The sequence below is a fragment of the Podarcis pityusensis genome (genome assembly GCF_964106645.2).
Source record: "Podarcis pityusensis genome assembly, chromosome: 10".
Taxonomy (NCBI): Eukaryota; Metazoa; Chordata; class Lepidosauria; order Squamata; family Lacertidae; genus Podarcis; species Podarcis pityusensis.
The window spans coordinates 18,084,862-18,112,024 of NC_138035.1; the positions used below are offsets into that span (position 1 = coordinate 18,084,862).

Genomic DNA, 27,163 nt, shown 5'->3' on the forward strand with positions numbered 1-27,163 from the left:
CATCCTTTATCCATCTGTTTATTTGAAGTACTTGCATGTTACCTTTCAGAGAAAAGCCACTCACTCCCAAGGTGGCTTACAAAAGATATTTCAGGACAATTTAGCGGTTTAGGATATTTTCTCTCCCCTGCCCCCATTAAATACCACTGAAAGGGGTGTCCTATCTCAGGATCAGAGCTTATCCTGGATCTTACTTTCACTCTAATGAAACTAAGATAGATAATGTGCCTAAACCCGCTTCCTCTGGGCTGGTCTAGTACAACTCTCATTACCCCAGACCATTAGCCATGTTGGGTAGGGTTGATGGAAGTTGGGGGTCCAACAACATCCTCAGGGCACCAGATTGGGGAATGTTAGCCTTGAAGCAGATTCTTATATTTGGCCTGTGATGTGGGAACTGCTGCAGCGCTTCTCCCACAGCACCAGGATGACTTTGTTTAATAAAGGGGTCGTGCAGACATCCTACAGTTTGCTAGAATGTAAACCCATTGTTGTACCTACATTACTTAGAAGTTGGGGGAGGCCAGGATGCTCCCCGCTTCATGAGAATGACAAGGAATTCCAAAACATAGCCCCCAAAAGTCTTCCAGGTTTTACCAATTCTAGCCTGCTGCGGTTTCCCTTACTTTCCTAGTGTGTTGTGCTGCTCTTACTTACCTCCACCAACTGACCCATAGTACCACTAATCAGCATGGCAGTCGTCTAGAATGCCTGGGCCCAGCTGTGTTACCTGGCTTTGGGACCTTGGGAAGCCTGCCCCATTTCCTGGTCACCCTCCCTCACTGATGTTGTTAAAACATTCCTCCAAAGTAGTTTATTGTTGAATACTTTGTTCAAATTAGGCACCCCAGTTACATGATTGTGTCAAAAATGTGGGGGCCTTGAGTCAATTTATAATAAATGGTTTTATTTGAGTTTTTATTATAAAATTAGATAACAGTGCAAAATACACTGATACAATACGGGGCAGTCGTACAATTCATCTCAACATCAGTTACATATTTTATTGGTATCACTCCATGTTGAACGTTCCGTTTGTGCAAGCATTGCAACTTGCCGGAAAGAATAATTCCTTCTCTCTTCTCCTCCCCAGCGTGCTGCTGTCGGGGTTCTCCTGACCCCCACTCCCTAGCCAATTTCAAGGGGAGTAGGGGGTGGAGAGGAGGGGAAACCCATTGCACAAGGGGAAGTCCTTGTGCAGGACATTCACTAGCTGTGTTTGTTTTGTTAGGTGAATCATGGTACATAGTTTACCGCAGAAGTTCCCTCCAGTGTGGTGTAGTGGTTAAGAGCGGTAGTCTCGTAATCTGGGGAACCGGGTTCGCGTCTCCGCTCCTCCACATGCAGCTGCTGGGTGACCTTGGGCCAGTCACACTTCTTTGAAGTCTCTCAGCCCCACTCACCTCACAGAGTGTTTGTTGTGGGGGAGGAAGGGAAAGGAGAATGTTAGCCGCTTTGAGACTCCTGAAGGGGAGTGAAAGGTGGGATCTCAAATCCAAATCCATAATGTCAGGGCCAAAATAGAATTATTGATAAATGCACACTTATTCTGATGTCTGCAACGTAGAATATGGTTTACTTACAGTTGGAAAAACTGGGTCAGCTTCTCTTGCTTGATCTGCAAGAAGAGTTAGCTTCTAAATGGGAAACTTACCACTCAGTCTTGTAAACTATTTGTTTTTAAGGTGTTTTATATTTCATATATAGTTGCATTGACTCACAAAACTGGAAAGTTGAAGGAAACAGTACTATTTAAACAGCACGTAAAATTATAAAGATCCATTTGGAAGGGGGGGGGTGTGCGCGCGCGTGCGCGCACACACACACACACACACATTTTGTCTTATGAAGTATGACCAGGTTTGTGAGTTTCTGGGAGCTACATTTTTATAAAACTATACCTGTGTGTATAGAGGATAATCAAAGCTGCCTCCAGGTGCCTGCATTCTTGGGGCAGGGAAGATTACGGTCTGTCTTATCGTAGGATACCACTGTGGATTTCCCAGGCCAGGGAGCCTTGTTTCTTGTTCACGTTGAGGGGACCCCAGGCTCTTCAAAATAACCTTTGAATTAAAAACAGACTTGGTGATCACTTAAGCTCAGTGGACATATCTCACTTTGCCTCTAAAGTTTATTCCTCATATTACTTTTAAAACTAGGATTTTCCAAGGAACAATTTACGGTTTCTTGGGAGCAGTTCCTCCTTCTGCCGCCACCACCACGTGTATCACTGTGTGGATATTTATTGCTGTTGTCACCATTTACTAACACAGTTTGTATAAAGTATCCTTTTTAAATGCTCTGCACAAAACCTCTTTCTTCACAGCAGCCACATGATCTTTGCAAACCTCCTATGGCTTTTCCAGGACTGTGGTTTTAATGTTTCTCTTGTAGGGTGACTCCTAACTGAACGATGCTATCTTTCTGTGAGTGTGTATGTGGGATTTGTCAAGGTCATTATTTTGCCTGCAGGCAAACAGGGAACCTCATGGAGAACCAGCTGGAGAGCAGAGTCCCAGACAGCAGCGGGTAAAATAGCATGAGCAAAAGCAGCATGAAGAGGGTGTGTGCACTCTTGGGAGAATGTTGTGCAAGCTGGGGGTGGGTAAGAGAAGGCTGGAGAGCTATTCATATGCCAGCATAATACTAATAGCCAAGCTCTACTGAAAATGCTTCGTAAAAATAGTGGTTTTGTGTCTGTATGGCCTTTGCAGAATTACTTGCTTGACAGACTTTTGATCACTTTGAGCATCATGCAGTATGTTTTTTTTCCGTCGGGCACATATTAGCACTTTGAATTTGGCATTCCCCATTTTTCTCTATAATAGGAGATACTATAGTGGAGTAGAAAGGGCCTGCTGATGTGTCGGAAAATATCTATCCATCTCTCTGAATCATTATTACCTCGTTCTTCAGCCAAAAAAGCTCCCAGAGCAGCTTACAGATCAATAAAAAGCTAGACAAGCCTAGCCCTCAGGCTCACACTTTAAAAGGAATGACACAAAATGAAAAAGGGATGGGGCAGAAAGAGGAAAACAAGACAATGCAGGAACCAGTTCTTTGTTAGTTCTTTTTGTAAATAATAAAACTATTGTTACTCCCTGTGGAACACCCTCCCGTCTGATGTCAAGGAGATAAAGAACTATACAACTTTTAGAAGACATCTGAAGGCAGCCCTGTATTGGGAAGTTGTTGTTTGGCGTTTTATCGTGGTTTTCTGTGGGCTGGAAACTGCCCAGAGTGGCAGGGGAAACCCAGCCCGATGGGTAGAGTATTGAAATAAATAAATAAATAAATAAATAAATAAATAAATAGCTGGGATAGAAACAGTTCACGTAGCCTGATGGAATAAATCTTCATGACAGTAGGGAAAAAGGGACATTTTTAAGCATCCCCCCACAAAAGCATAGAAAACTAAATTAACTGGAATAAGCTTGGACCAAAGTAGAATATACAAGGAAAGAGAATGAATTGACTTAATAAAGGCATGGATCGATGCTGCAGTCTGCCTGCTCAATATATTTCTAAAAGCTGCTCATCACAGTAAATAATTTTGAAAAGGAACCCTACACGATACAGTTTTGAGGATACTGAGGATTTTGTGTTAAACATCACTAGCCCCTCACAGAGAACTATGCCTTTGCCATTGTTTCCCTTCCATGACCCTTCTCTTCACCACTAGCTTGGTATTGCATCCAGTCTCCAAAACAACCAGGTTAAAAAGTTGGAGCGAGGGAAGTGAGGAAGAAAACCCCAGAGGTTTTGTCCCTGTGTCGATATTGCATCTGCCTGGCTTCCCTGCCTCTATTCACTCCCTACCTCTCAGTAGTTTTCGTCACTACAGACAGCAAGTGCCCTTCTCCAGATCCCTGTGACACACCTGTATTTCACAGCAGCTAACCTATGATGCTGCTTTGGCGGCACAATCTTGGCTCCTTTTCCTGCTGCTGTAGGATTCATAAACCACAGCTTCCAAAGGTCACAGCCCTCTGCATGCTTCCTGAGCAGTAAACTTATTTAAATCAGTGACTTCCAGAGTAGACCTAATTTGGATTTGGCTACTGTAAATGGTTTGTGTTATATGTATGTCACATCTGCAGGGTGTGTGTGTGCAACCTTCATCCAGAGGATTTTGAGCTCTTGTTCCCCTCCTTGCCCGTGTCCCACTTTTTTTTTTATGCACAAGCATTTAATTAACTGCCTCTGACCTTATTTTCAGCTTTGTTTCTTTTCCTACTGCCATGCTTTTTCCATGAATATTTTTTCCCCTGTGCTCTCTTGTTCATTTTCCCTCACTCATTATTCTGCAGAGACCTCACCAGTTCTTTTCAGATGACCGTGTGCCAGAGCGCACGCTTACCATTGAGCAGAGGGCAAGCCAGCTGGCTGCCCTCCTGGAGCAAAGGCCAGCAACCAGGCATCAGGTGACTGCCTTCCTGTCTGTCTGGCGCTTTGTGTCTGCTTGCCGTTCCGTAGAATGGGAAATGAAAGGTTGCTTGGGCTGTAACATGGCTGGCATCAGATGTCCTGTTTTAATGGCTGATGAGTACATTATCACATTGTAGCAGAACATTTTCAAGCACTCTGGGTAAACAACAATATCCAAACTCATTATTCCGTCTTTCCTGTTAACTTACTGTTCCTGCTTGCTGAATCAACACTTAATCTTGCATAGATGCGTCTAGCACTAATAAAAAGTTGTGTGGCATATGTGGGGAAGAAGCTCCTAACTTAAAGGGGCTTTTTAGAGTTTGCACTTCCATAAGAGTAGGGTAGAATGTGTATTGAAAGACTCAGCTAGATTCAAGAAGTGTTGGTGGAGCATTGCTTAGCCAGTCTGGAGAGGAAGAGGGTCTGCGGTATGTAACTAGGTTTTGGAAGCAAGGTTCTATAAAATTAGCTTGCTAAAGAGTAACCCAAAACAAATGAAACCAGGAAGTTAACTAACCCCAGAACAGCCTTTATATATAAACCAAATGGGCTTTGAAAACTTGTTTATTTCTTTAAGCAATATACACATTCTTGCTATATGTGCTCTAATTTTTAAACATGTATGTCAGTGCCAATATTCAATCATATATCATCAGTTGCTGATCAGAATTTATTTTCTGACCCTGAGTGGGCTGTTATAATGTATTTCATCTCGTTAAACTCTGGAAGGTCTAATATCAATTGCTTTTAGTCATTTTGCCAAACAAAATACTGATGGGGTAAAAGAGGCTATTGAATGCAAGCACATGCATTTTGACATGTGTCTTGCTTAACAGTCTTGCAGTCTCTCTTACCATGCAGAAATTTTAGAAAGTTGTTTCTTTTCAACCTTCTTACTAGGAATTTTTGGTATTGCTTCATGATTGGAATAGAATTCCTCGTATTTTATTCAGGATACATCTAGCCCACAGTTCTTTATAAATCCACTCATTTCTAAAACTTGAAAGACAAGCATCAGGAAGGTCATTCACAGCTGAAATTAGTACATGGATTTGGTGTTCCACCATTCCCTCCCCCCCAAATATCAATGTTCTGAACTTTGGCTGGGGAGTTTAAAAGTAGTAGGGCATGCCCACAGTTTTCCTACGTCACTTGCAAGCTACAAGATCTCTGCTGCCTGTCTCACCCGCCCCTTCCCAAAAGCTCCTATTTTGAAATGCCGTCTTCTGACTTTCTCATCTTTATTTTGTAGCCAGAGATTGAGCGATCTCGTCGATCTGTTGTTGAGCAGTGGGAGCTCTCCCGCAACCTCCGCTCTTCCAGTCGCCCTTCTTCTCCCTCCTCTGACTCCCTCAGACAGGTAGCATGGTGTGGGGCTTGAGGCTGCACCCGGTTGCACATCTTTGGCCTATTCCATCTCCTGCCACTTGAGAATGCCGCACTGGATAAAGCTAGGCTAATAAGTTCTCTTTGCCTTGGGTGTGGCTGAGCTTAGCCTGTGTGCCTGCAGAAAGGCTTGGGATTCCTCTGTACCCTGGTTATTCCAAGGCTTGTGAATTTGGAAATGCTCCATATCCTTTACACCTCGGAGTTACTGATTGTCTGGTAGGAGAGAGAGCAATGGCTAGCAAATGTTTCACAAAGAATATTGTATGTCTCATCCAGAACTGGCTTGTTCTGCCTCCAGATAAGTAAAGGCATACCCTGGAATGCACTCACCCAGTTGGGAGATGTGTTGGGTCCGAATCACCAAGCCATAGTTTGATCATCAGAAGTCCTTTGTGGGCTGAAATGCTTCTTCCTCTGCTTTCTCCTGCATCTTCCTTGGGCTTCTTCACTTCACTTTCATTTCCTCCGTAGCTATATCTTGGTTTTATTATAATGTTTTGAACAGGTGCTGCCATAATCACTTCTCACTATAATTCATTCTCAAGTTGGCAATTAAAGCCAAGTTCAAATTGTGGTTTGAGTCACTCAAATGAAAACAAAATTAGGCTAGCAGTAATTATGACCTGCTAGTTTAACCACGGCTTCCCAGTATATCTTTTGCTATGCGGGGAAGGGAAGTGGAATAATGCAGACTGCTACTGACCACCAAACCATGGTGATGTTGGAACTGGACCATTGTGTAAACGGCCATTTCTGACTACTAAGGATCCCCCAATAAGGCTTCATTGTTGCCAAGAGTGGGATTCACTGTGTTGTCTGTCTCTTAACAGCTGTTTCTAGCACTGGATTTTCTGTGACCATTGAACATCTACATGATGAATAACTGCTTGTTTGCTGCTTCACTTTGAGGATGTGATTCAAACCACTATATTGCTTTGTGTGTCTTATAATATAACAGATTAGTTGTGGTTTGATTTTTGAACAGCATAGTGAATACTGAAATGCTTGCTGCTTGTCTCATCTAGATTAAGGTTTAAGGGATTTCTGATTGTTCTATAGGAAGAGCTATACTGTATTGGTCATTGTGTCACTGAATGTTGTCTAATTCTTCAAGATGGGCATGGAGAATGTGGACACCTGTCTGTTGTAGAACTAATATTTGCTTTTAAACAATGTAGTCTTGCTCTGAGAATTCTGTAGAGTTTTTATGGGAGAGGTGGATTAGATTCAAATTGATATTAGGGAAATGTAATAATCTTTAGCATGGGCAAGAAGCACCATCCTTTAGAGCACATAGTCCCCTCTGTCTGCTTGTAGAGTGGGGAAGAGAAGGACTCACCAACCAAGGCCTTCCCTTCAAAAGAAAACTTGTGGATGACAATAGACCTGTTTCTGACAAAATTCTCACAATTGTTGGAAATAGGTCAGGGAATCCCCCAAAGATCTGTATTGGGACAGTCTATGAGGAAGTCCGTAGCTGAAGAGATTTGTTTTGCACACAGTCCACACACAAAAGAAAAAATAGAAGAGGCTGTCTTAGAGACAATAAGACTGTGTAACTTGCCCACAAATGATCTGGAAGTGATCAGTGAAAGCCAACTTTGCAGATGGCACCAATTTATAGAGCATGATGAAAACCTGAGCAGACTGTGAAGAGTTCCAAAAGAACATCTCCAAATGAGGTGAAGGGGCAAAAAATGTGCTAATAAGTGTAAAGTGATATATATTGGAACAAAACATTCCAATGCTGATTGAGTCTAAACTGGCTGAGACTGTCCAAGAATGACAACTTGGAGCTGCGGTGGAGAGCTCAGTCAAAACTTGGTGCAGCAGCTGTGGAAAGACAAATTCCAATATTGCAGAGGTGGATAAGTGGTGCAGATGAGGCACCAAAATACCAGTCAAGAAGTTGGGAGGGCATTCCTGGCAAGGCTTGTATGTTTGGGGCCTTTTAATTTAGAAAAGAAATACTAAAGGAGACACAATATAGGGTTATAAGATGATTATATACTTTTCAATGTTTACATGGCATCGAAGTGGTTTATGAAACATTAAAACCAGTTGCACAACCTTGTTGAAATACAGAATAATGAAGAACGTACCATAATTGAAATACACAATAAATCCATCCCATTAAAATGTTAAAATAGAAACATGTGATTAAAATATGGAATAAAACTATCGCATTAAAATCCCCCAGCAATTAAAACAGGAGACTTGGGTCAAGAGATGAAAGGAATGCCTGTATAAACAGGCGTGCCTTCAGAAGCTGGTAGAATACCAATACAGATGTGGAATGCACTACCCCAACACCTGTGCCATCAATAATACATGATGCGGGGGAAATGAGGGAATGTTTTTCCCTCTCACAAAACTAGAACTCACTTAATGAAATTGTCAGTAACAGATGAAATAAAGCATTTTTTTCACACAATATGTAATAAACTTATGGAATTCACTGGTGTCATAAGATGTGGTAGTCAATGGCTCAGATTGGTTTTTTTAGTGACTTGTTCATTTTTTAATTAAATTTATATATCACACATCATACGAAGATCACAGGACAGTTTACAACATAAAAACACAAAATGCATAACACAATCATAATAAAAACAACACACACACACACCACCTTTAAAAGGCCATAGGTTGTTTAACAGAAGGCCTGGTTGAAGAGAAATGTTTTTGCCTAGGTCTAAAAGCAGTCATGGACGCGGGTGGTGCTGTGGGTTAAACCACAGAGCCTAGGACTTGCCGATCAGAAGGTCGGCGGTTCGAATCCCTGCGACGGGGTGAGCTCCCATTGCTCGGTCCCTGCTCCTGCCCACCTAGCAGTTCGAAAGCACGTCAGAGTGCAAGGAGATAAATAGGTACTGCTCCGGCGGGAAGGTAAACGGCGTTTCCGTGCGCTGAAGTGACATAGTCATGCTTGCCACATGACCTGGAAACCGTACGTCGGCTCCCTCAGCCAATAAAGCGAGATGAGCACCGCAACCCCAGAGTCGGCCACGACTGGACCTAATGGTCAGGGGTCCCTTTACCTTTAAACACAGTCATGAGAATTTACACAGATTCATGGGGGTTATGGATCTTTCAAAATGTGTAGATCGGCAATTAGCTGCAGTTTGAAATACCATATCAGTTGAGAGTCCTGTTGACTTCAGGCCCTCCGCCTGACCAGTCTTCTGATCCCTCAGGTCTATTCTTCCAACAGAAAGGCCCATTAGTTGTTAATAATGTATCTACTTAGGTAAATAGAAGGACTTGCTGATTTTACTCTCTGTTCTTCAGTACAAAGTACACTGGCTTATAATAAGTGGAATATCTGTTGTTTTTGAAAAGGGCAAACTGTCAAAGGTTCTTGAGCTGAATTTGATATTCTGCTTCCTTGCTTGAGAGGCCAGGCAACCCTCATCCATCTTCCTCTCCCCATAAACCTAAGGGAGAATTGGCAGGATGCAGTTATATGACTTGCTAGGTGGGACTGTGTGTGAAGAATCTCAGTACCTAAGGTTCTGTAAACTTAATGGCTTGTGCTCCCCCCCCCCCAAATATATTTCTGAAACACAATCCTATCTAGTTATCTTTTTGTGTTATATGGTTTGCTGCTTAAATAACAGTTGAAACCAATCATGTTGTTTAAATAAAAATAAGCAAAGGCAGCCATGTTGGTCCATAAGACACTCCCCTCGCAACTTCCATAGTAAAGAAATACCTTTTTAAGACCAACCAAAATGTAACAAAATAATGGGCAAGCTTTTGGGTTCTCCAGCATTCTTCATAAGCTGGATGTGGGCGAGAAAAAGGCTTGCTTGGTGCTGAAACTACAGTGTCTGCACATTGGCCTCCGACCTGAGATGGGGTATGAAAAGAGATAGTGGGCTTCATATCCAACTGGGGAGACGGGGATGAAGAAACACACAGTGGCTAAAAACACTAGTATTTTTGCAGCCCTGCAAGAAAGAACATATATCTGAGCATGCAAATTTATTACACCCCTCTTTCCCTTTTAACTTCTCCTCCAGATATCCTTTCCCCAGACTATGTAATTCCCCAGTCTGATTTGGGATATCATAAATAGCCATGATATCCCAATATGGGTACCGTATTTTTCGCTCCATAGGACGCACTTTTTCCCCTCCAAAAATGAAGGGGAAATGTGTGTGCGTCCTATGGAGCGAATGCAGGCTTTCGCTGAAGCCTGGAGAGCGAGAGGCATCAGTGCACACCGACCCCTCTCGCTCTCCAGGCTTCACGAAGCTGGGAGTTCCCGCGGGCTCACAAGGCTTGCAGGCAGCAGCCTGCAACCCCGGCGAGTGTCCGCAAGCCTTGCGCGCCCGGCAGGAGGTCCCGCCAAGCGCGCAAGGCTTGGGGCAGCAGCCTGTCGCCCGAAGCATGGGGAGCCCTCCGGAGGGCTCCCCGTGCTTCGGGCGAGTGTCTGCAAGCCTTGCGCGCCCGGCAGGAGGTCCCGCTGAGCGCGCAAGGCTTGGGGCGGCAGCCTGTCGCCCGAAGCACGGGGAGCCCTCCGGAGGGCTCCCCGTGCTTCGGGCGAGTGTCTGCAAGCCTTGCGCGCCCGGCAGGAGGTCCCGCCGAGCGTGGGAGGCTTCGGGCGGCAGCTTGTCGCCCGAAGCACGGGGAGCCCTCCGGAGGGCTCCCCGTGCTTCGGGCGAGTGTCTGCAAGCCTTGCGTGCCCGGCAGGAGGTCCCGCTGAGCGCGCAAGGCTTGGGGCGGCAGCCTGTCGCCCGAAGCACGGGGAGCCCTCCGGAGGGCTCCCCGTGCTTCGGGCGAGTGTCTGCAAGCCTTGCGCGCCCGGCAGGAGGTCCCGCCGAGCGCGCGAGGCTTGGGGCTGCAGCTTGTCGCCCGAAGCACGGGGAGCCCTCCGGAGGGCTCCCCGTGCTTCGGGCGAGTGTCTGCAAGCCTCGCGCTCCCGGTGGGAGGTCCCGCCGAGCGCGCGAGGCTTGGGGCGGTAGCCTGCAGCCCGAAGCACGCGAGGCTTGGGGCGGCAGCCGCGGGGGGGGGAATAATTTTTTTTATTCATTTCCCCCCCCAAAAAACGAGGTGCGTCCTATGGGCCGGTGCGTCCTATAGAACGAAAAATACGGTAATCCATGCTACCTCATCCCTGAACCCATAGCACTCTTAGTCCCCTGGGGTTTCTGTTTGGGGGAGGGGGGTCAACAACCAGCAGCTCATGGACTAGATCTGACCCTATGGCAGGACTATGTTCAGCTGCCAATCTAGAGATAAGCATGGTGTTTGGAAAGAACATGGCAGCTGTTATGGGAAACCTTTGTGGGAGATGGGGTTAGAAACACCTTTCATCTCCAACGACTATCTGGCAAAAGAAAGTCTCTGACCAGGGTCTTAGAGTGGCTGATTACAAACTGCTAATAATTTTATTTAGTGCTGCCCACACCAGTGGTTTCTGAGATCACTTGTTTTGCTGGTGCCACACACGCTTGTGTTGTCCACTGTCTTGGCATGGTTTCACCCCTTTCTGCACCTTTTTTGCCATTTTTTTCTTTCGTAGTTTTCATCCTGAATTTATACTGTTTCTCTTTTCCCTCATTTTCCCCATCCATCTTACCTCCCCCCACCCTCATTACCTTCATCTGGTAGAAGTATATAAAGATGTATACAGGTGGCGTGAGCTCATTGGCTGAGCAAATAGCCAATCAGCTTCAAAGGAAAGACCAACCCAAAACCCTTCTAGACAAGAAGGAACTGGTAAGAGAATGATGTTCAGAAGGTGATGAGTATTTGTGATTAGAAGTTAGACAGCTCTTCCTTAGATCCTCAGTAATATGGAGCCTTTAGTTTTCCCTCAGTGTTTAGTTAAAGGTAGCTGATGTAAGCACTTCCTTGCCTGTTCCTCCACTTCCCTTTGTGGGTTCTTGAATTCTTGCTATAAAGAAAATGGATAGTACACAAAAGATCTGTTGCTGAAAGCTTTGGTGTCTTTGGAGTAAATGTGTGGAGATATCATTTGACAGTGGTTGTTTGGAGCTTAACTTCAGTGGTAATGTGGGAGGAGGATTATTACTATCATAATTGTGTGACCATTTCCACAATTCGTTAGTTGTGTACACTTGGTGTCTCTAATCAACTTTGTGAGGTATGTCATCATTATACCCATTTTAGAGGCAGGATGTGTGGGAAAGCTAAAGCTGAGACAATTAAAGAATTTTTAGATCCTCCAGTTCTCCCATATTCCCCCAGACTCTTTATTTTCAGGTGGTTGGATGCTACACCTTACGGAGTGAGTTCCTTGGCTGACCTTTTCTTCCTCATGTTGGGGCCTTGGAATTATCCATAGGTGCCTGCTTAGTGTTTTTGCTGAAACGTCCTCCATTTCCCATTGAAGGATTCCAAAACAATCTAATGAATACATATGGCACGACAGTGGAAGTAAAAGTAAGCTTGTGACTCAGTCTAGACCTTTCCTTGTTCTTGCTGCTTTAGGGTTCCTTGAAAAAAGAATTCCCTCCAAATGTGGGAGGCAGTGATGTCTGCTACTTCTGCCACAAGCGTGTCTACGTGATGGAAAGACTGAGTGCTGAAGGCAAATTCTTCCACCGCAGCTGCTTCAAATGCGAATACTGTGCTACAACCCTGCGCTTGTCCTCTTATGCCTACGACCTGGTGGATGGTAAGTGAAGTTTACCTTTTGCCTTAGGAGGGGATGGGCAAGAGCTTCAACTGATGGGTTGCATTCAGCAAAATTGTTGTGCAGGTGACTTCTACTTGCATAACATAACTTCCCTTCCTCCTCCTCCTCCCTCCTCCCACTTGGGTCCCCATACCCAAATCTTCTCTGGGGGTTCCCACAGGCTTCTGGGCGGGAACTCAGGGAGTAGAAGAAGGAGAGGGAGTTCCATTGTGCAAGCAGAAGTCATTGAGATCACAACATGACTTTTATTGGATTCAGCCCTTTGACTTAGATATAACCTTCAGGATTCCATATATCTTTAGTATGCTCAGGAAATTATTACATCACTGTTTGGCCCACTTCAGATACACCATCCAAAATTATTATTGTGCAAGAGGTATTTGTAGAAACTTAAATGCACATTGTAAATACTGCAGTCTGAAGCTGGTTGAACTAGGAGTTGAACTCCTCTCCATGCTCAGGATTTTGTGTGCTGCCAGAGATTATGGAAAACTCAGAGTGGGAAGCCATTACTCTTGTATTTGCAATCATGGCTAGACAACTGCAGCATCATGTAAACAGGGCTCTCCTTGAATACTGTTTTGAAGGTTCAGCAACACATTGGAAGTTCCTGCAACACCATACCACAGGCTGTTTGCATCTGTGAAATGATAACTTTTGAATATTTGTAGTTAGAAATCACCTGGGTGACCATGGTACATAGATTTCTGTTTGGATTGGTCAATTCTTGGTAAGCAGTGGTCTGTTTGGAGTTAATGCCCAGCCCTTTCCTCTTTGCATTCATTCTTGCCTTTTCCACAGCACTTCTGCCAGATTTCCATGTGATGCAGCCTTTGTTCCTCACACAGTGCTGCTTTGTGTGCGATACCACGCAAGTTCCCCTGGGATGTTCTGGCTATTGGTTGGGTGCTGGGTAAATGGCTATCAGGCACCCTATGGAAAATCCATTTGTTTTCAGGAAAGGAGGAAATTAACGTGAATTAAATCTTTGAGGCATAATTGTCTCCATGTATTTTGTATGTGACAGGGCAGAGGAGATACAGAGGAACTGTGGCATTGCACAGCATTGCCAAACTGTAGCTTTTGTCTTTCTCATTACCATTTCCCCCTTGCTCTATTTGCAGGAAAATTCTACTGCAAGCCTCACTACTGTTACAGACTTTCAGGTTATGCACAGAGGAAGAGACCGGCAGTGGGCCCTCTGTCAGGAAAGGTAGGCTGTTTCCTTGCATTTCCCAGATGAGACTGCTTTGCCATTTTATGTTGGGAAGTGGCTTTGGGTTGTTTGGAAGGGGGAGAGCAGTGTTGCAGAATCTTTCTGAATCCTATGTGCATTGATCTTGCCTGCCTTTATTAGCTGTAAACTTTTTATCAGTTGTTGTTTTTATAAATTTGTTGGCTTACCAAAACCAAGGACAGCAGTGTGTCTGGAGAGAGAAGATGAAAAGCTGTGTCAGTGGTGTGCAAATAGGCACGTCGCCATTCATATTTACTTCTGTCTATCCAAAATCCAATTTATGGTGTTGGATAATAAAAATAAGTTCTTTTTATCAGGGGACCATTGAAAAGTACTCATACCCAAAGAGTGGGAATTTAATAATTAAAACATCGATATGCATTAAAGTAAATTCTGCCTTGAGAATATATGTAATAGCTGATCGACTGGATAACGATTACATTTACAAAGTAACATGAATTAATTTTACTTATGCAGTTAATTTTTTGGCAGTTGGTTTTATGGCAAGTAGTTTTTCAAGGCAATACTATGGAAAAATGATATATGTGATACTATTATTTTTTGTTAAAATCAGCTAACCCCAGGCATGCCCTCCATATGGCTTTACTTGAAGAAGCAGTTAGATAAATAACAAAGATATACTGAGAATGTGTGTCCAGATCTGGAATATGCCTGAATAAACTAGGATTATTGTTTCTCCTGGATCTAAAACCATAAAACCACCTTTTGTCTGTTTGCATTTGCTCACTTTTAAATTACATAAATTTAATAACTGCATCCTCCCTTGCCTGTTTCCCCCCCAGGACAGCAAAGGGACCCAGCAGGACAACATGGCGGCTGACGGTGCAGGACGTGCAAACTCCATCTCAACTTCGTCAGAGAGGACTCCAGGTAGCTCTGCTTCCTTGTTTGGCAGGGTGATGCAGTACTCGCTCCACCTCTTTGACAGAGTTAGGGTGGCAAGCCAGCTCCTGCAAAACACAGTTTCCTCAGTTGGGCACCACGTAGCCCAAAATCCTTTGGACTCCTTTTTCATGTGCCAGCTGATGGCTTTTGGAGTCCCCTTTATCTATGTCCAGTCGGAGGTTCTTGTGCAGATAATGGGGGAGTTTTTATCAGCACTAGGATATTAATACAGTAATAACAACTTTTGTAACACTGTGTAACATGTGTGCAGGAGGAAATTAGGGGTTATGTGGTGGTGGGGTTACATTATGGTTTGTAAGACAAAGCTGCTGTTCTGAATGCTGTCCAGGTAAACACAGACACCCAGTTCAAGATTTCTTGGGTAGGTTCAAATAAATTAAAAATTGCTAGTCATACTCAGAACAGACCAATTGAAATTAATGGACACGACTAACTTAGCTTAATTAATTTCATCAGGTCTACTCTGAGTAGAACGTGGCTGGATGCAACCCTTAGTCTGCAAAATCTACATTGCTGAGTGAATTAAATATAGCATTAGCATGGTATGAAGAAGTCCATTGACTGGATTTCTGTGTTCACCTGCAAAACTATCTTCTAGTTCTCACCGACATGGTGTCTGAATAGCAAAACATCAAAACCTTGTTGATACGTTTTGAACCATGCCTGCTATACATTCCTTGTTGTCTTTCACAGCCTTTAACTCTGGGTGATCTTGGTGTTGGCAGGTTGTGGAAATTTCTCCCAAAATATATGCTTTGCTGTTCTGGACTGGGGCTGACAGACCAAGCTGTATGGTGTTAAGGGCATTCTGGTTAATCTTAAACTTGGTTCCTGTCTCTGTGTGAGAGAGAGCGATAGACTCAATTTGTGCCACAAACTCTAGTTTGGACGGACTTTTTACTTTGACCTTTGGGTGATTAAATTTGAATCGCACTTGATAAGAGGCCAGACTGGATTCTAGTTGTGGAATCTTCCAAGCCAAATAGGTTTAGATTTTATTTTTTTATGTAGAATTAAATTATATAGCCGTAGTTGTGCGTAGGAACTAAACCGTTGCCCTTCCATTGGCTAAACGTTTCTAAATAGTATAAAAAAATCCAATTGAAGGATCATTCAAGATATGTTTTTTCATTTGTTTATTTTTAGTTGTGTGCACTCAATAGCATTGTACAGTTTCTGTATTTGTGTGGCATTTCCCACCCAGAAGCAAAATGAAAGAGATTTAATATTTAAGTAAGCTCTGAAAAACATTTTGTATTAAGCAAGTCTTTCAAATGTGAAAACACAGCTTCTTGTAACTATTGGATAGGAGTCATTTGGCTGTGGAAACAGAGTTCTGGAATTTTGCACTGATTAAATTGCTTGATCAGAGATTGGATGTGGTTGTTCAGATAACTTTTAAGAGTTCAGACTCTGAATACTGCTTGTGCTGAGCTTCTGCCTCTGTTGTCATGAGACTGACAATCTTGCAGAAGTTGATTGCAGTTGGAGTTGCCAACTTGGTCTGGCATATTTCACCAGCTCTTTACCTTGTTAATTTCAGTTTAGCAATAATTATTCTTGGCCTAATGTAGTGAAACCTGTAGTGAAACCTGTCCTACATTCCCTGTAAGCCATCTAACTTTTAGTTCTAGTTCCCTGCTGGTCAGGGCAAAAAGCAGACAATTTTTGGCTCTCTGCTGAGTTCAAAATTAACTTGAATGTATAAGTTTGCTAATCACTCAAAGAGTATGGGAAATTAATGTGTATTTTCATAGGAGGCTGCTAGAGGAATCTCTATATGTTTAAAGTTTAAGATCAGGACTCTTTCATGTGTCTTTGTTTACATATACCTATTTATGTGTCTATAGATATTGTAATCTCTACAAAGTAGAATCCAGCAATAATGAATTGAATAATTAATTCTGGCCTTTGTGTTATATAAGCACCATGAACTATTATAATAGTTAAAGACAGTGCTGGGGGGAAATATTTCAGATAATCAGAAGCCAGCATTTTATGTGTTCAGAGCTGATAAAAACGTTTCAGTCCCTAGATTCCAGCTGAAGTATCCTAATCAGAGAAGTTTCAGACTTTGGCAGTCCTCTGCGAGGCTGGTCTGTCCTCATGCAAACTCTGAATTGCCATTGAGGTAGAGATATAATTCTATTAACTGCAATTTTCGGACACTGGAATTCATGCAGAGATTGGCATTTCATAATGTGGAAAATGATGGTGATTTGAAAAGGGGAAAAAATGTGATTTTAATAGAATGTAATTGGATGGTAGTGGGGGAAGCGGAGAAGTGCAGTCTTGGAATGAATAGAAATCTGCACCTCCCATTGGCCTGTGTTCATGGTCAGCTGCCCATTCTAAGCTGACCCTTGGTTCCCGTGGAATAGGTAAATGCATGCTAGTGGAGCCGTGCTTACTCTATTTGCATGTTTCAAACAAATCTGCAATCAGTATTTGCTTGGTTACTATGAAATTTTATGTCGCCTCCCTTCCCTACTTGTTGGCGAACTTGAATAGTAGAGAAGAGAGCTCTTCTGTACTGAGGCATTAGAATAATGGTCAGGAAACAATAAGCACTTTTTATTGTGAGATAATTTCGCTCTCTGGCATGTGTGGCTCTTGCATTATAGGTGTTTTGTGACTTCCCCTATTCTGTTACAAAGGGGGAAATTAACTGATCTCAAAGCTCAGTATTTAGCCATTAGGATAGGCCAAATCTTCTCTTGATGTCCACCTCCTGGTCTGCCCAGGAGTGTGTGTGGCACATGTGAGTGCTTCAAGTGAGTTAGCTTTTGATGTTTGCTGCTATCCGGTTACACTTCTTGCACACTGTCTCCCAAGCGTGCAACCCTTTCTGCTGGTGCAGGGGTGGTGAAAGCTGTGGCAGGCGCTTTCTTGTGCTGAACTCTGGCATGCTTCTGGCAAACTCTGTATTACGCCTTTTTCTTGTACTGTCTTCCTGGGATTTTGTGTCAAGCACTCTCTGCATTTGCCTTTGTGACACAATTGCTGCTGGTGCCAATAAAAGGAGTGGGGGTGGGAAAATCCCTTGCTTTTCAATGGTTGTATTCTGTAATAGTTGTATGTCTCTTGTATTTTGGAATGTTTTACAGTGAGTGTCATTTTTTATACATGTCTTTTTTTTTTTAACACGGAAGTATTGTTCTTTCTGCACTTCCTTGTAAATGTCTGTAAAATACTTTTGAATGTATTAATCCTCCTGTGGGTCCAGTGGGCTTGGAACAGTCTCTTTGCATTTTGCCCTTACAATTTTATATAAAGGCGGTTGGTTTTCACTCAATAACTTTTAGGGGTAATGAAATTAAGGTAATTCACCATGAGCTAGGTCACTGGAATGTTACACACATAGTCAAAAGCATTCTAATTAAAAAGAAAGAAAGAAAAGAAATATAGGAAATTGAGAGAATTTGTACTAATCTCCTCCTTTGAAAGAGAGGAAGTAAATAGTATTATCAGTGGAGTATATCTGTCCTTAACGGTATATTCCAGTGAAGTAAGCTAATTGCACTATAGTGAGGTGGCAAGTAATCATGAAATACTAGGACTTAAACATGACCTTTTTTCAGACTAACAGTCAAATCTTGGAACACATAGTTGCTGTTTTTAGTGGAGGCCAGCACTCCACTATGGAATTTGCAGCGTTTCACATGGACAGAAAGTTGGGTTGTAGGACTTCAGTTGCTCTTTCATATACTTGAAGGAGCTTTTGATGGGTTTCTAGTAGCATACACCCATATCTGCAGAATGCAAGCTGAATTTGCTTGTGTATTTGTTTTTAAAACACGGGAAGAGGGAGAGAGAGTGTAATCTTTGATCAGTGATTAGAGGAGCTCTATGCTCTTCTTTTATCAGTGATTAGAGGAGCTGCATCTTCTATTCCCTTTGATGCCATTTTGGCAGACTCTTCTTTCCTACATAAAAAGGTGTATCAGTAAATTTGTCCCTTTTCGCTACAGAGCACTGAATAATTGTGTTTAAAAAAACAACAGAAGTTATATTGTTGGTTGTAACAAACTTATTGTTGAATCCTGAAACTGCATTGGTTCATCCAATGTATCCCAATGAGAAGCAGGAATTGCCATGGAATTGCACAGAGAGAAGTTAAGACCTATTTCTATGGGCCATGATTCAGTATAAGGGGTAAGCATGGTTAAGCTCTGTGTTAAATTGTGCTAATGGTAGTGTTACAACAACATACCTGCAGTATAGAATCAGTGAAGAATGTCCATATATATGTAATTTAATAAGATTATATAATGTCTCCTGGACACAAATTTTAAAATCTTAGCATACTACCTTTAGTCTCAAAAAACCATGATCTGAATGAATATAATTCTTTGTTTTTTGACATGATAACTAGCGTATAGATTTTTTTTGATTCAGCATATGCTTTAAAACTATAAATTGTGCTAAACTTGATCTCAGTTAATATAGTTCCTTAAATTATTATTAGCTGTCACCCTGGTTTAAAATGCACTTGATAGGTAATGTAAAATTCACTTGCCCCAAATTTGGCATGAACTCTGCCAGTACTAAAGCAGTACCAATTTCTGTTTTAACAGAACATGTTCTTTACAGAATTAATCGTAGGGTAGCAAACAATTTGGACTGATGTGATACAGTTTTCCACCTGTGACAGAATACTTTTTGGGAAGTCTAGAGATGGTCTTGGTAACCTTGCACAATGAAGGCAGCATTTGAGAAGTTTGATCCTTTTTTGAAATGTTGCTTGGTTTTTACTGTGTCCACTGCAACAAGATAGCAACCATTCAAAACTGTGCCAATCAAAACTGTGTGCAGTGGATTCTGAACAAGTAGAAATGAGGCTACAGTTCTTTTCCTAAATGTTACTGTGGACCTGAAGCTGGGTGGAAAATTGGGACTCCAGGATTTATGCCACATTGTGTGCAGAGAGACCCAAGCAAGGTCTGTCTCTTCAAAGAGGTTAGGATTATTTTATATATTAAAGCAGCCACCTGGAGTTTGATGGCTGCTCCACAAGAGGCCCTAATCAGCATTAATTGCACAATAATAGATTGGCTCTATTGTGTAGTCTGTAAACAGTGTTTCCGTGCACTCTGGCTTCCGACACAGTGTTCCACTGTGCCAGAAGTGGTTTAGTCATCTCCTGTACAGAATACCAGTGTATGGTTGCATTTCTTGTGGCCTGCACTGAACTACCATAATGTATGGAATCACTTTTAGTATGAAATCAAAGGTCCTGTGTAGCTGGAAGTTTACTGTTAAGCATGCATGTTGAATGGCTGAAGATAGTGTCCCTACCCTGTGAAAAGTAGCTTTCCAGAGCTTAGCTTGGAAGCTTTCTTGAGAGACTGTTCCTAGACCCCGTTGCATTCCCCTTCAGTGTTCTTACTAGGTTTTTATGGTGGGATTGATGTGGAGGGAAGAATGTGTCCAACCACAGGGCACATGAGTAGGCAGCAAAATGAGGAGTCTGGACACGGTGCATCAAGGGAAAATGATGCACATAGGAAAATGCAGTGTTATGTGCTTTCAAAGTGAACCTCACTTTTGAATAGCTACAGGGAAGAAATGAAATGTAAAATTTATACAATTGTTGGGGATCCACCATAAAATCCTGTTGAGAACACTTTTTTCCTGGGAGAGATGAAATTCCTTTCTCTTGTCCTTTCATCCCTTCTCAAACCTTGTAGATCATAGTGACTTGTATTGTTATTTGTATATATATATATATGCATTTCTTGAGGGATGATGTGAGTTATTCTGAGTATTTTCTTAAACAGAATGCAATATTACTTGTGTGTCAGCGAAAAATACCTTAAATCTCGTAAGAAACGGATTTTGGTTTTTTCCCTCCAAACTGGGGTGTGCTTAAATGCCCCCTATTTTGAAATGCAAAATCTGAGGGGAAAAAGTCCCCTGCTTGAGATTTAAGCTGTGGCTCAGGGAAGAATGGGAAATGTGCTCTGAAAAGCCTCACATCTCAAACTTGAGATGTTGTACCCTTTTTTCATTTTGGTTTTCTTGCACTTACTGTGGTGGTGCAGAGTGTGCATTTGTGTTCAAATTCTGTAACTTTGGAACTCTTGTTGCTGTGAAAACAATACGTTTTTGTGCAAATGTTACCTCTTCACGTTAAAAAGGGAATAAATTCCAAACAATCTTTCTGAGGTTTCAAAAGTTTCTGAGTTTTTCTTTTCTACTCCATTGTTTATCTCCTTTGATTCAAGCCTAAAGAGGTGGGAAATGAAGACTTCCTGGAGATGGAGTTTCTGCAGTTGGTCCATTAGATTGAAATTAAGTGTTGGCTAGTGCTAAGAAAAATATACTTTAGAGTAAGATTTGGCAGGACAAGGATTTGCTTAACATAATTCAGAGCTTGCATTTCCAGTTTATGGTTCTATAGTATGCATGGAGTCCCGAGGCAATAAGATGCCTTAAAGTAATACATTGGTTCTTCTTAGAGGAAAAATGAGAACTTTGACCAGCAGCCAAAAATTTGTCCAGTGATTTCAAGTCAATATATAAAATTCAGCCTCTGTCCCTGTTCTCTTCGACTTCTTGCACCCTGCTTCCCAATATCATGTCTTTAGGTCCCTCGCCTGTCCATTTCTGCTGCCAACAACACATGTATTTTCCTGTCATCAAGGCCCAAGATTGATAGGTTTTTTTCCTATGGTAACTATCTCTCTCTTTTCTGCTAAAGTGCATTGCTGCTAATGTTCTCATTGTTGCTAACAACATTCTTCTAAACAATTAGAATGTTTATGAACATCCTATTACCTCACAAGCTCACCAAGTTTCTTACAGGAGAAGGTAGTGATAGCTGCTCATGCTCTAGCCCTCATACTGAGAAACAGAACCTAGTATGTAACTATACAGAAAGGGACAATCTTGATTCTAAATAAATGGAGCAATGATAGCAAACGTGGTACAATCCAGATTTTGTTGCACTACGACTCGCAGTATTTTTGACCAGTGGCCATGCTGACTGGGGCTAATGGGGGTTGGAGTCTTAACAATATCAGGAAGACACTGTGTTGGCTAACCCTGAACTCCATCAAAGGTGTGGAGCAGATTTAACCTCTTCCTCAGTGTTCCCTGAGTGAACCCCCTTAATTCTAAATAAGTATGTAAGAACTATTCACTTCTATTGAGAGAAGTAAAGCACTGCACTAAGGGAGCCAAACTTGTCCTCCACTATTGATACCTAATGAGCTGTTCCTCTAAAACTGGGGTTTTTCATGCAAGCCAAGTGTGGATTTGTGCACAAAGTACACAGCAATGTTTGTGCATGCACATGTACACAAATACACAATCCTTCCAGTGCACAAGCCCTCCCTTCATACTACTAAAGCGCTGGAACATGGAGACAAGTGGAAGAGAACCCAAACTGTTAAATCCATATCAAAAAAAATTCCAGGGGTTGATTTTCAACTTTAAGAATACCCCACAGAAATAAATATGCATCCACTGTGTTTTGTTAATACCTGATCAGTGAGAATGATGTGTAGCTCTCTTGTTTGTGGTATATTTCTAATGTTGCTTCTGTACTGAATCTGTTGTCTCACCTTTATTCTGCAAAACAGATAATAATTTTATCACGGTGGCAACTCTATTTCTCAAACATGGCAAGGCTGCCAAAGTTCAGGAATGAACTCGTTTTGGCAGTGGTCAGCTTTGGAAGGGGTTTCTTTAAAATATTATTGGTTCAGCTCACTCTCGAGACAGTGGGAGAATTCCATAGTTCTACTTTTTCTTTGCAAATTTGCAAACTAATTAAATGAACACTGAAAATCTTTTCTCTTTGTCATGCACTCCTTGTCACCGAAAGTAATAGCAATAAAAGGCACGTGGGAGGCCTTGAGAACACTGAACTCCTAAAACACCTCTGGTCCTGGATGGTAAAGTAGTTTGCACCTTGAATAAATAGCATTGCTTTGCCAAGTGCTACAGAAGCCAGCAATAAAGCCAGATACTTTCTTCCTTCACTTCATCTGAATATTCAGCTAACAATTGGTGTTGATTAAATACTATACACTTAGCACTTGACTTGCTGAGTTTCATGGTAAACATTGACAGTGTGTATCTCTGTTGTGCACAGAGTAGAATGTGGTGCGTTATCTCCTTTGCATCCGCAATCATATTAAAGATCCTCAGCACGTTGCGTAAAATTGTCTGTATACAACTAGACCATAGCAGCATCCTTATGATAAATCAGATCATAGAACTGATTGCAGAGTTGGATGTGATCCCAAGGGTCATCTTGTCCAACCCCTTGCAATGCAGGGATCTCAACTAAAGCATCCATGACAGAAAGCCATCCAACCTGTGCTTAAAAACCTCCAAGGAAGGGGAGTCCACACTGTCAAACAGCTCTTACTGTCAGAATATTCTTCCAGATTATCTGGCTCAGTATTGCCTATACCAGAGATGGGGAAAATGTGATCCTCCAAATGTTGCTGGACTCTCTTCCATGATCCCCACTCAGCATGGTCTGTGGTCAAGGATGATGGGAGCTGGAGTCCAGTAACATATGGAGGGCCTCAGGTTCCTCCATCCCTGTTATGTCTGTTTCATGTACAACAAACTTGGGAATTGGTCCAAAACTAACAAAATGAATTTCAATGTAAGGTTCTACACTTAGGCAGAAACAACCAGCATGCCCTATATAACATAGGCAAGTAGTCCAGCTTGCTAGCTTTCATTTCTTTCCCTCTCAGCTTTATAAGCTTACAGCCACCTCCATGGAACAGGGGCTTCGCAAGATAGAGCCACAACTATAGTTAGTGAATTCAGACAACATGCCAAACCACAGTTTGCTAAGCCCACCTCAAAACAGAGTTTGCAAACCCAACCCAAGCCATGGATTCTGATTCTGAGGGTGGGCAAGTTGCAAAACCAGAGGAATCTGCCTTATACCAGGTCAAGACTGTTTGTCCATCTAGCCCAGTATTGTATACTGTGGCTGGCAGTGACTCTCTGGGAGGTCTTGCCCATCACCTGCCATCTGATGTTTTTAAGTGGAGATGCCAGGAATTCTACATGCAAATCATGTTCTCTACCACTGAGCTATGGTGCTTCCCAATTCAACTTGAGCCAGTATGGAAATAAGTTTGCATTAGGCCTGCTTTAGTTGTTAATTTGAAAAATTAAACTTGCATGATGAACCATCAATGCTATTAGAAATATATGGAATCCCCTTTTATTTAGCATTGTCAGCTTTTACAGCTTGTTCATGAGAGTGCCTAAGGCAAGATTTGAAACACACAAACTTCTATGAATAAAAATTAACTTTTGCTACAATCCTTCCTTGTCTCCTGCTTCCTCTCCCTTTTCTATCGTAAAAAGCCTAGTGATCCAAACAGAAGCTCTGGGATAACCTTCTAAACACATAACATATAAAGGGGAAAGATCTGCAGGTATTAAGAGAGATACATCACAAACCATAGGGAAGGCCTTTCACACTGTGGCACATAATCCTTTTCCTTGCAGCTGCATCCCTTGCTGCCACCATAAAATTTGAAATACAAGCACTACTTTCTCACCTCTTTAATGTGCTCTTCTGCAGTAAAGTGTGCAAGGAGCTCTATACCAGGGGTCAGCACACTTTTTCAGCAGGGGGCCAGTCCACTGTCCCTCAGACCTTGTGGGAGGCCGGACTATATTTTGGGGGGGGGAAATGAACGAATTCCTATGCCCCACAAATAACCCAGAGATGCATTTTAAATAAAAGGACACATTCTACTCATGTAAAAACACGCTGATTCCCAGACCGTCTGCAGCCAGATTTAGAAGGTGATTGGGCCAGATCCGGCCCCCGGGCCTTAGTTTGCCTACCCATGCTCTATACATTCAAATCAAAATGCACCCCACCATGAGGCAATGGTTTTATGTTTATAACATACTTCTCCTGCTTCGACATTTCAAAACATCTCGCCAGAAATATCAGCTTCGCCTAAAAAAAAAAAAAAAAAATGCAACCCAAAACCCGCCATAAAACATACAAAAAGAAGAGAAATAAAATCAGCAGCATGAGCAAAACACGTATCAGCCGCAAGTAACCTCTACCTCATCTGCAAACCCCCTGAAATAAAAGTTTTTACAGAACAGCAAGAGACCAAGAGTCAGGGAGCCAAATGAACATCCTGGGAAAGAGAATTCCAAAGCCTGACTCCCCTACATACACACCCATCTAACTTGAGAAGAACATATATGAAGCTGCCTCATACTGAGTCAGACCATTCTTAGCTCCATCTAGCTCAGAATTTTCTGGCAATGCTACTGTATGGTTGTAGATGGAGGTCTTTCCCAGTCTTACATATAAATGCCAGGGATTGAACCTGTAACCTTCTGTATGCCAGAGCTATGGCTGAGCCTATGGCCTCTCTGAAAAGGCAGCAGGACAGAGCTTGGGACTCAGCTGAAGACTAAGTGAGAAAGTAGGTTTCATATGTGCAAAGGCAGTTCTTAAGGTATCTTCCACCCCAGGTCATGTAAGGTTTCAAATGCACTTGGAATTGGGTTTATGTAAGGTTTATCAGCACTTGGAATTGGGCCCAGAAGCAATTATGGAGCCAGTTAAGTTAGTTTTGGAGTCCACATTCCTCCTATAGACAAGGCTGTTTTGATAACCTGCACCAGTATAAAAAATACATCCTGTGAATTAATACAGAAAAATGAATTAATACAGTGAATTAAAACAACGAAGAAACAGCCATAGATAAAGGCTGTGTTTATCTAGAATATAGCAACTCCCCCGTGTTTCTAGTTTGTCACAAGTATGTGTGTGAACAGTCATATAAGTACTGTAGTTAATGAAGTAACACACACACACAATCTCAAGGATATAGACATGTATTATGGTGCAGGATATTTACTTTAAACTCTTTTAATATTTTAAAAAACTCAGAGCAACAATAAAGCAGTATCATAAAAAACGGATGCAAACATATAAACAGCAAAACAGTGCTGATGGCTTCCACTTCTCATAGTCTACTGAGGCTAAAGGGCTCGAGCCTGGGACTAGGCCAGAGGGAGAGAGCTGAACCAGCATAGGGTAGTTGCTAGGCAACTGGTGACATTCATTCTCTAGTACTTCTCCCATGCTTTGTAAACAGGCCTTGTGCTAAACTGTTTCTGGGGAGACAAGGAATAGATAGGATAAGATGGGGGCAGAATGTAAAGGTTGCCAAGTACCTGGATATTTTTTTAAAAAATCTGGTGTCTAGAAACTCAACTCATCAATTTAAAGGTACAGACACTAGATTGCAAACTCTGCTTAAAGTAACTAATTGACTCTGCAATCCTATATACATTTAACTGGGAATAAGCCAGATTTGACTCAGTGGAACTTACTTCTGAGTAGACATACATAGGGCTATGCCGTTAGTATTACAACTGCTGAATGCCCTTCAGAGGGCGAGGGCACCAGAAGTTGAGACTTTTGACACACCTTCTCCATCTGGGGTAAGTGATAATGTAAACCAGGGGCATCCATTTTCTTCTGTTGAGCGTGGCATCTCATTCTGCAAAGGTTGGTCTGTAGGGGCCAGAGAGGTGTATAGCCACACAGGAGTCAGGATGAATAATATAATTGCTGTCTTCTAGCACAGCGGTGGGCAGAATTATCTACTGGTAGATCTCTGGGTAATTTCAATCCGATCTTACTTCAACAACAAAAATGCTACCCCCTGCTAAATTATACTGGTGAAATGGAGAAACTGTGTTGCAGGAGAGGGGATACTTTTGGGTGGAACGACTTATGACTCAGTCCAATTCTATCATCATCACTATCATTTTATGTCATTAGGAAGTATTTGCCAAAATAAAAGCAATTACTGGAGAAAACATCTCTAAATGTCCAGAGTCTATGCAGCTCAGTCTTTTCATGGGAGAAAATATTAACTTACAGCTCAAACCTCTAATAAGTTCTCTTTTACTAGCATAGCAGACAGACTCATAATAACGAGATACTGGAAAAACTGACTAACAAAATAAAATTGCACAAGGTTTGAAGCTCAAAGACTCATTTGCAACTGAATGGTACAGCTTTGTTATGTACATGTCTCCCCTCGCATTATAAAACCTTCCAGTTAACATAAATTATTTATCACCTTCTATACAAATGGTAGTGTGGAATAAGAACTTATTATGTCATTTGGATGTTATTTTGCACGTATTGCCTATACGCCATCTTCTGGACTCAGTCCAGTTCAAAACAAATTCCTGGGTTCAACATTTTTATTACAGTATTATTTTATTTTAGTGTATATATTTCACACGAGGCTTGGTGGATCTTGGGGTTCAAATAAAAATACAAAATATATAATGCAAGCCTGACATCAGCCTAGCCCTAGCTAGTCAAAAGACAGGATGATGATATAGCAAAGCAGTGCTGCACATAGACCCTCTTCAGATGTTCCTAAAATCTATCCATGTGGTGATGTGTGTGCTTCCCCTCCACACACACCTACTTACACTGAGTGGGAAGAAGAATTTCAGGAGAATTG

At 42.1% G+C, this 27,163-nt stretch overlaps 1 protein-coding gene and 1 long non-coding RNA gene across 15 annotated transcripts in view; one reads left to right on the forward strand and one right to left on the reverse strand.

Annotated features, from left to right (window-relative positions):
* The window catches only part of MICAL3 (microtubule associated monooxygenase, calponin and LIM domain containing 3), a 194,652-nt gene that overhangs the window by 107,298 nt on the left and 60,191 nt on the right, over positions 1–27,163 (forward strand). For 7 of the 14 annotated variants that reach the window (XM_081022591.1, XM_081022584.1, XM_081022593.1 and 4 more), the window contains 7 exons: positions 2,473–2,529; positions 4,311–4,424; positions 5,684–5,791; positions 11,440–11,547; positions 12,283–12,469; positions 13,615–13,703; positions 14,531–14,618. In XM_081022591.1, coding sequence (XP_080878717.1) covers positions 2,473–2,529; positions 4,311–4,424; positions 5,684–5,791; positions 11,440–11,547; positions 12,283–12,469; positions 13,615–13,703; positions 14,531–14,618 — 751 coding nt within the window. The remainder of the gene's footprint in view (positions 1–2,472; positions 2,530–4,310; positions 4,425–5,683; positions 5,792–11,439; positions 11,548–12,282; positions 12,470–13,614; positions 13,704–14,530; positions 14,619–27,163) is intronic. The other 7 variants (XM_081022594.1, XM_081022596.1, XM_081022595.1 and 4 more) reach the window with 1 other exon arrangement.
* Positions 1,827–25,661, reverse strand: LOC308486523. The gene is made up of 3 exons (XR_013991124.1): positions 24,973–25,661; positions 22,142–22,229; positions 1,827–2,063 (listed from the first exon to the last, which is right to left on the reverse strand). It is a non-coding gene; the product is annotated as an uncharacterized lncRNA (long non-coding RNA).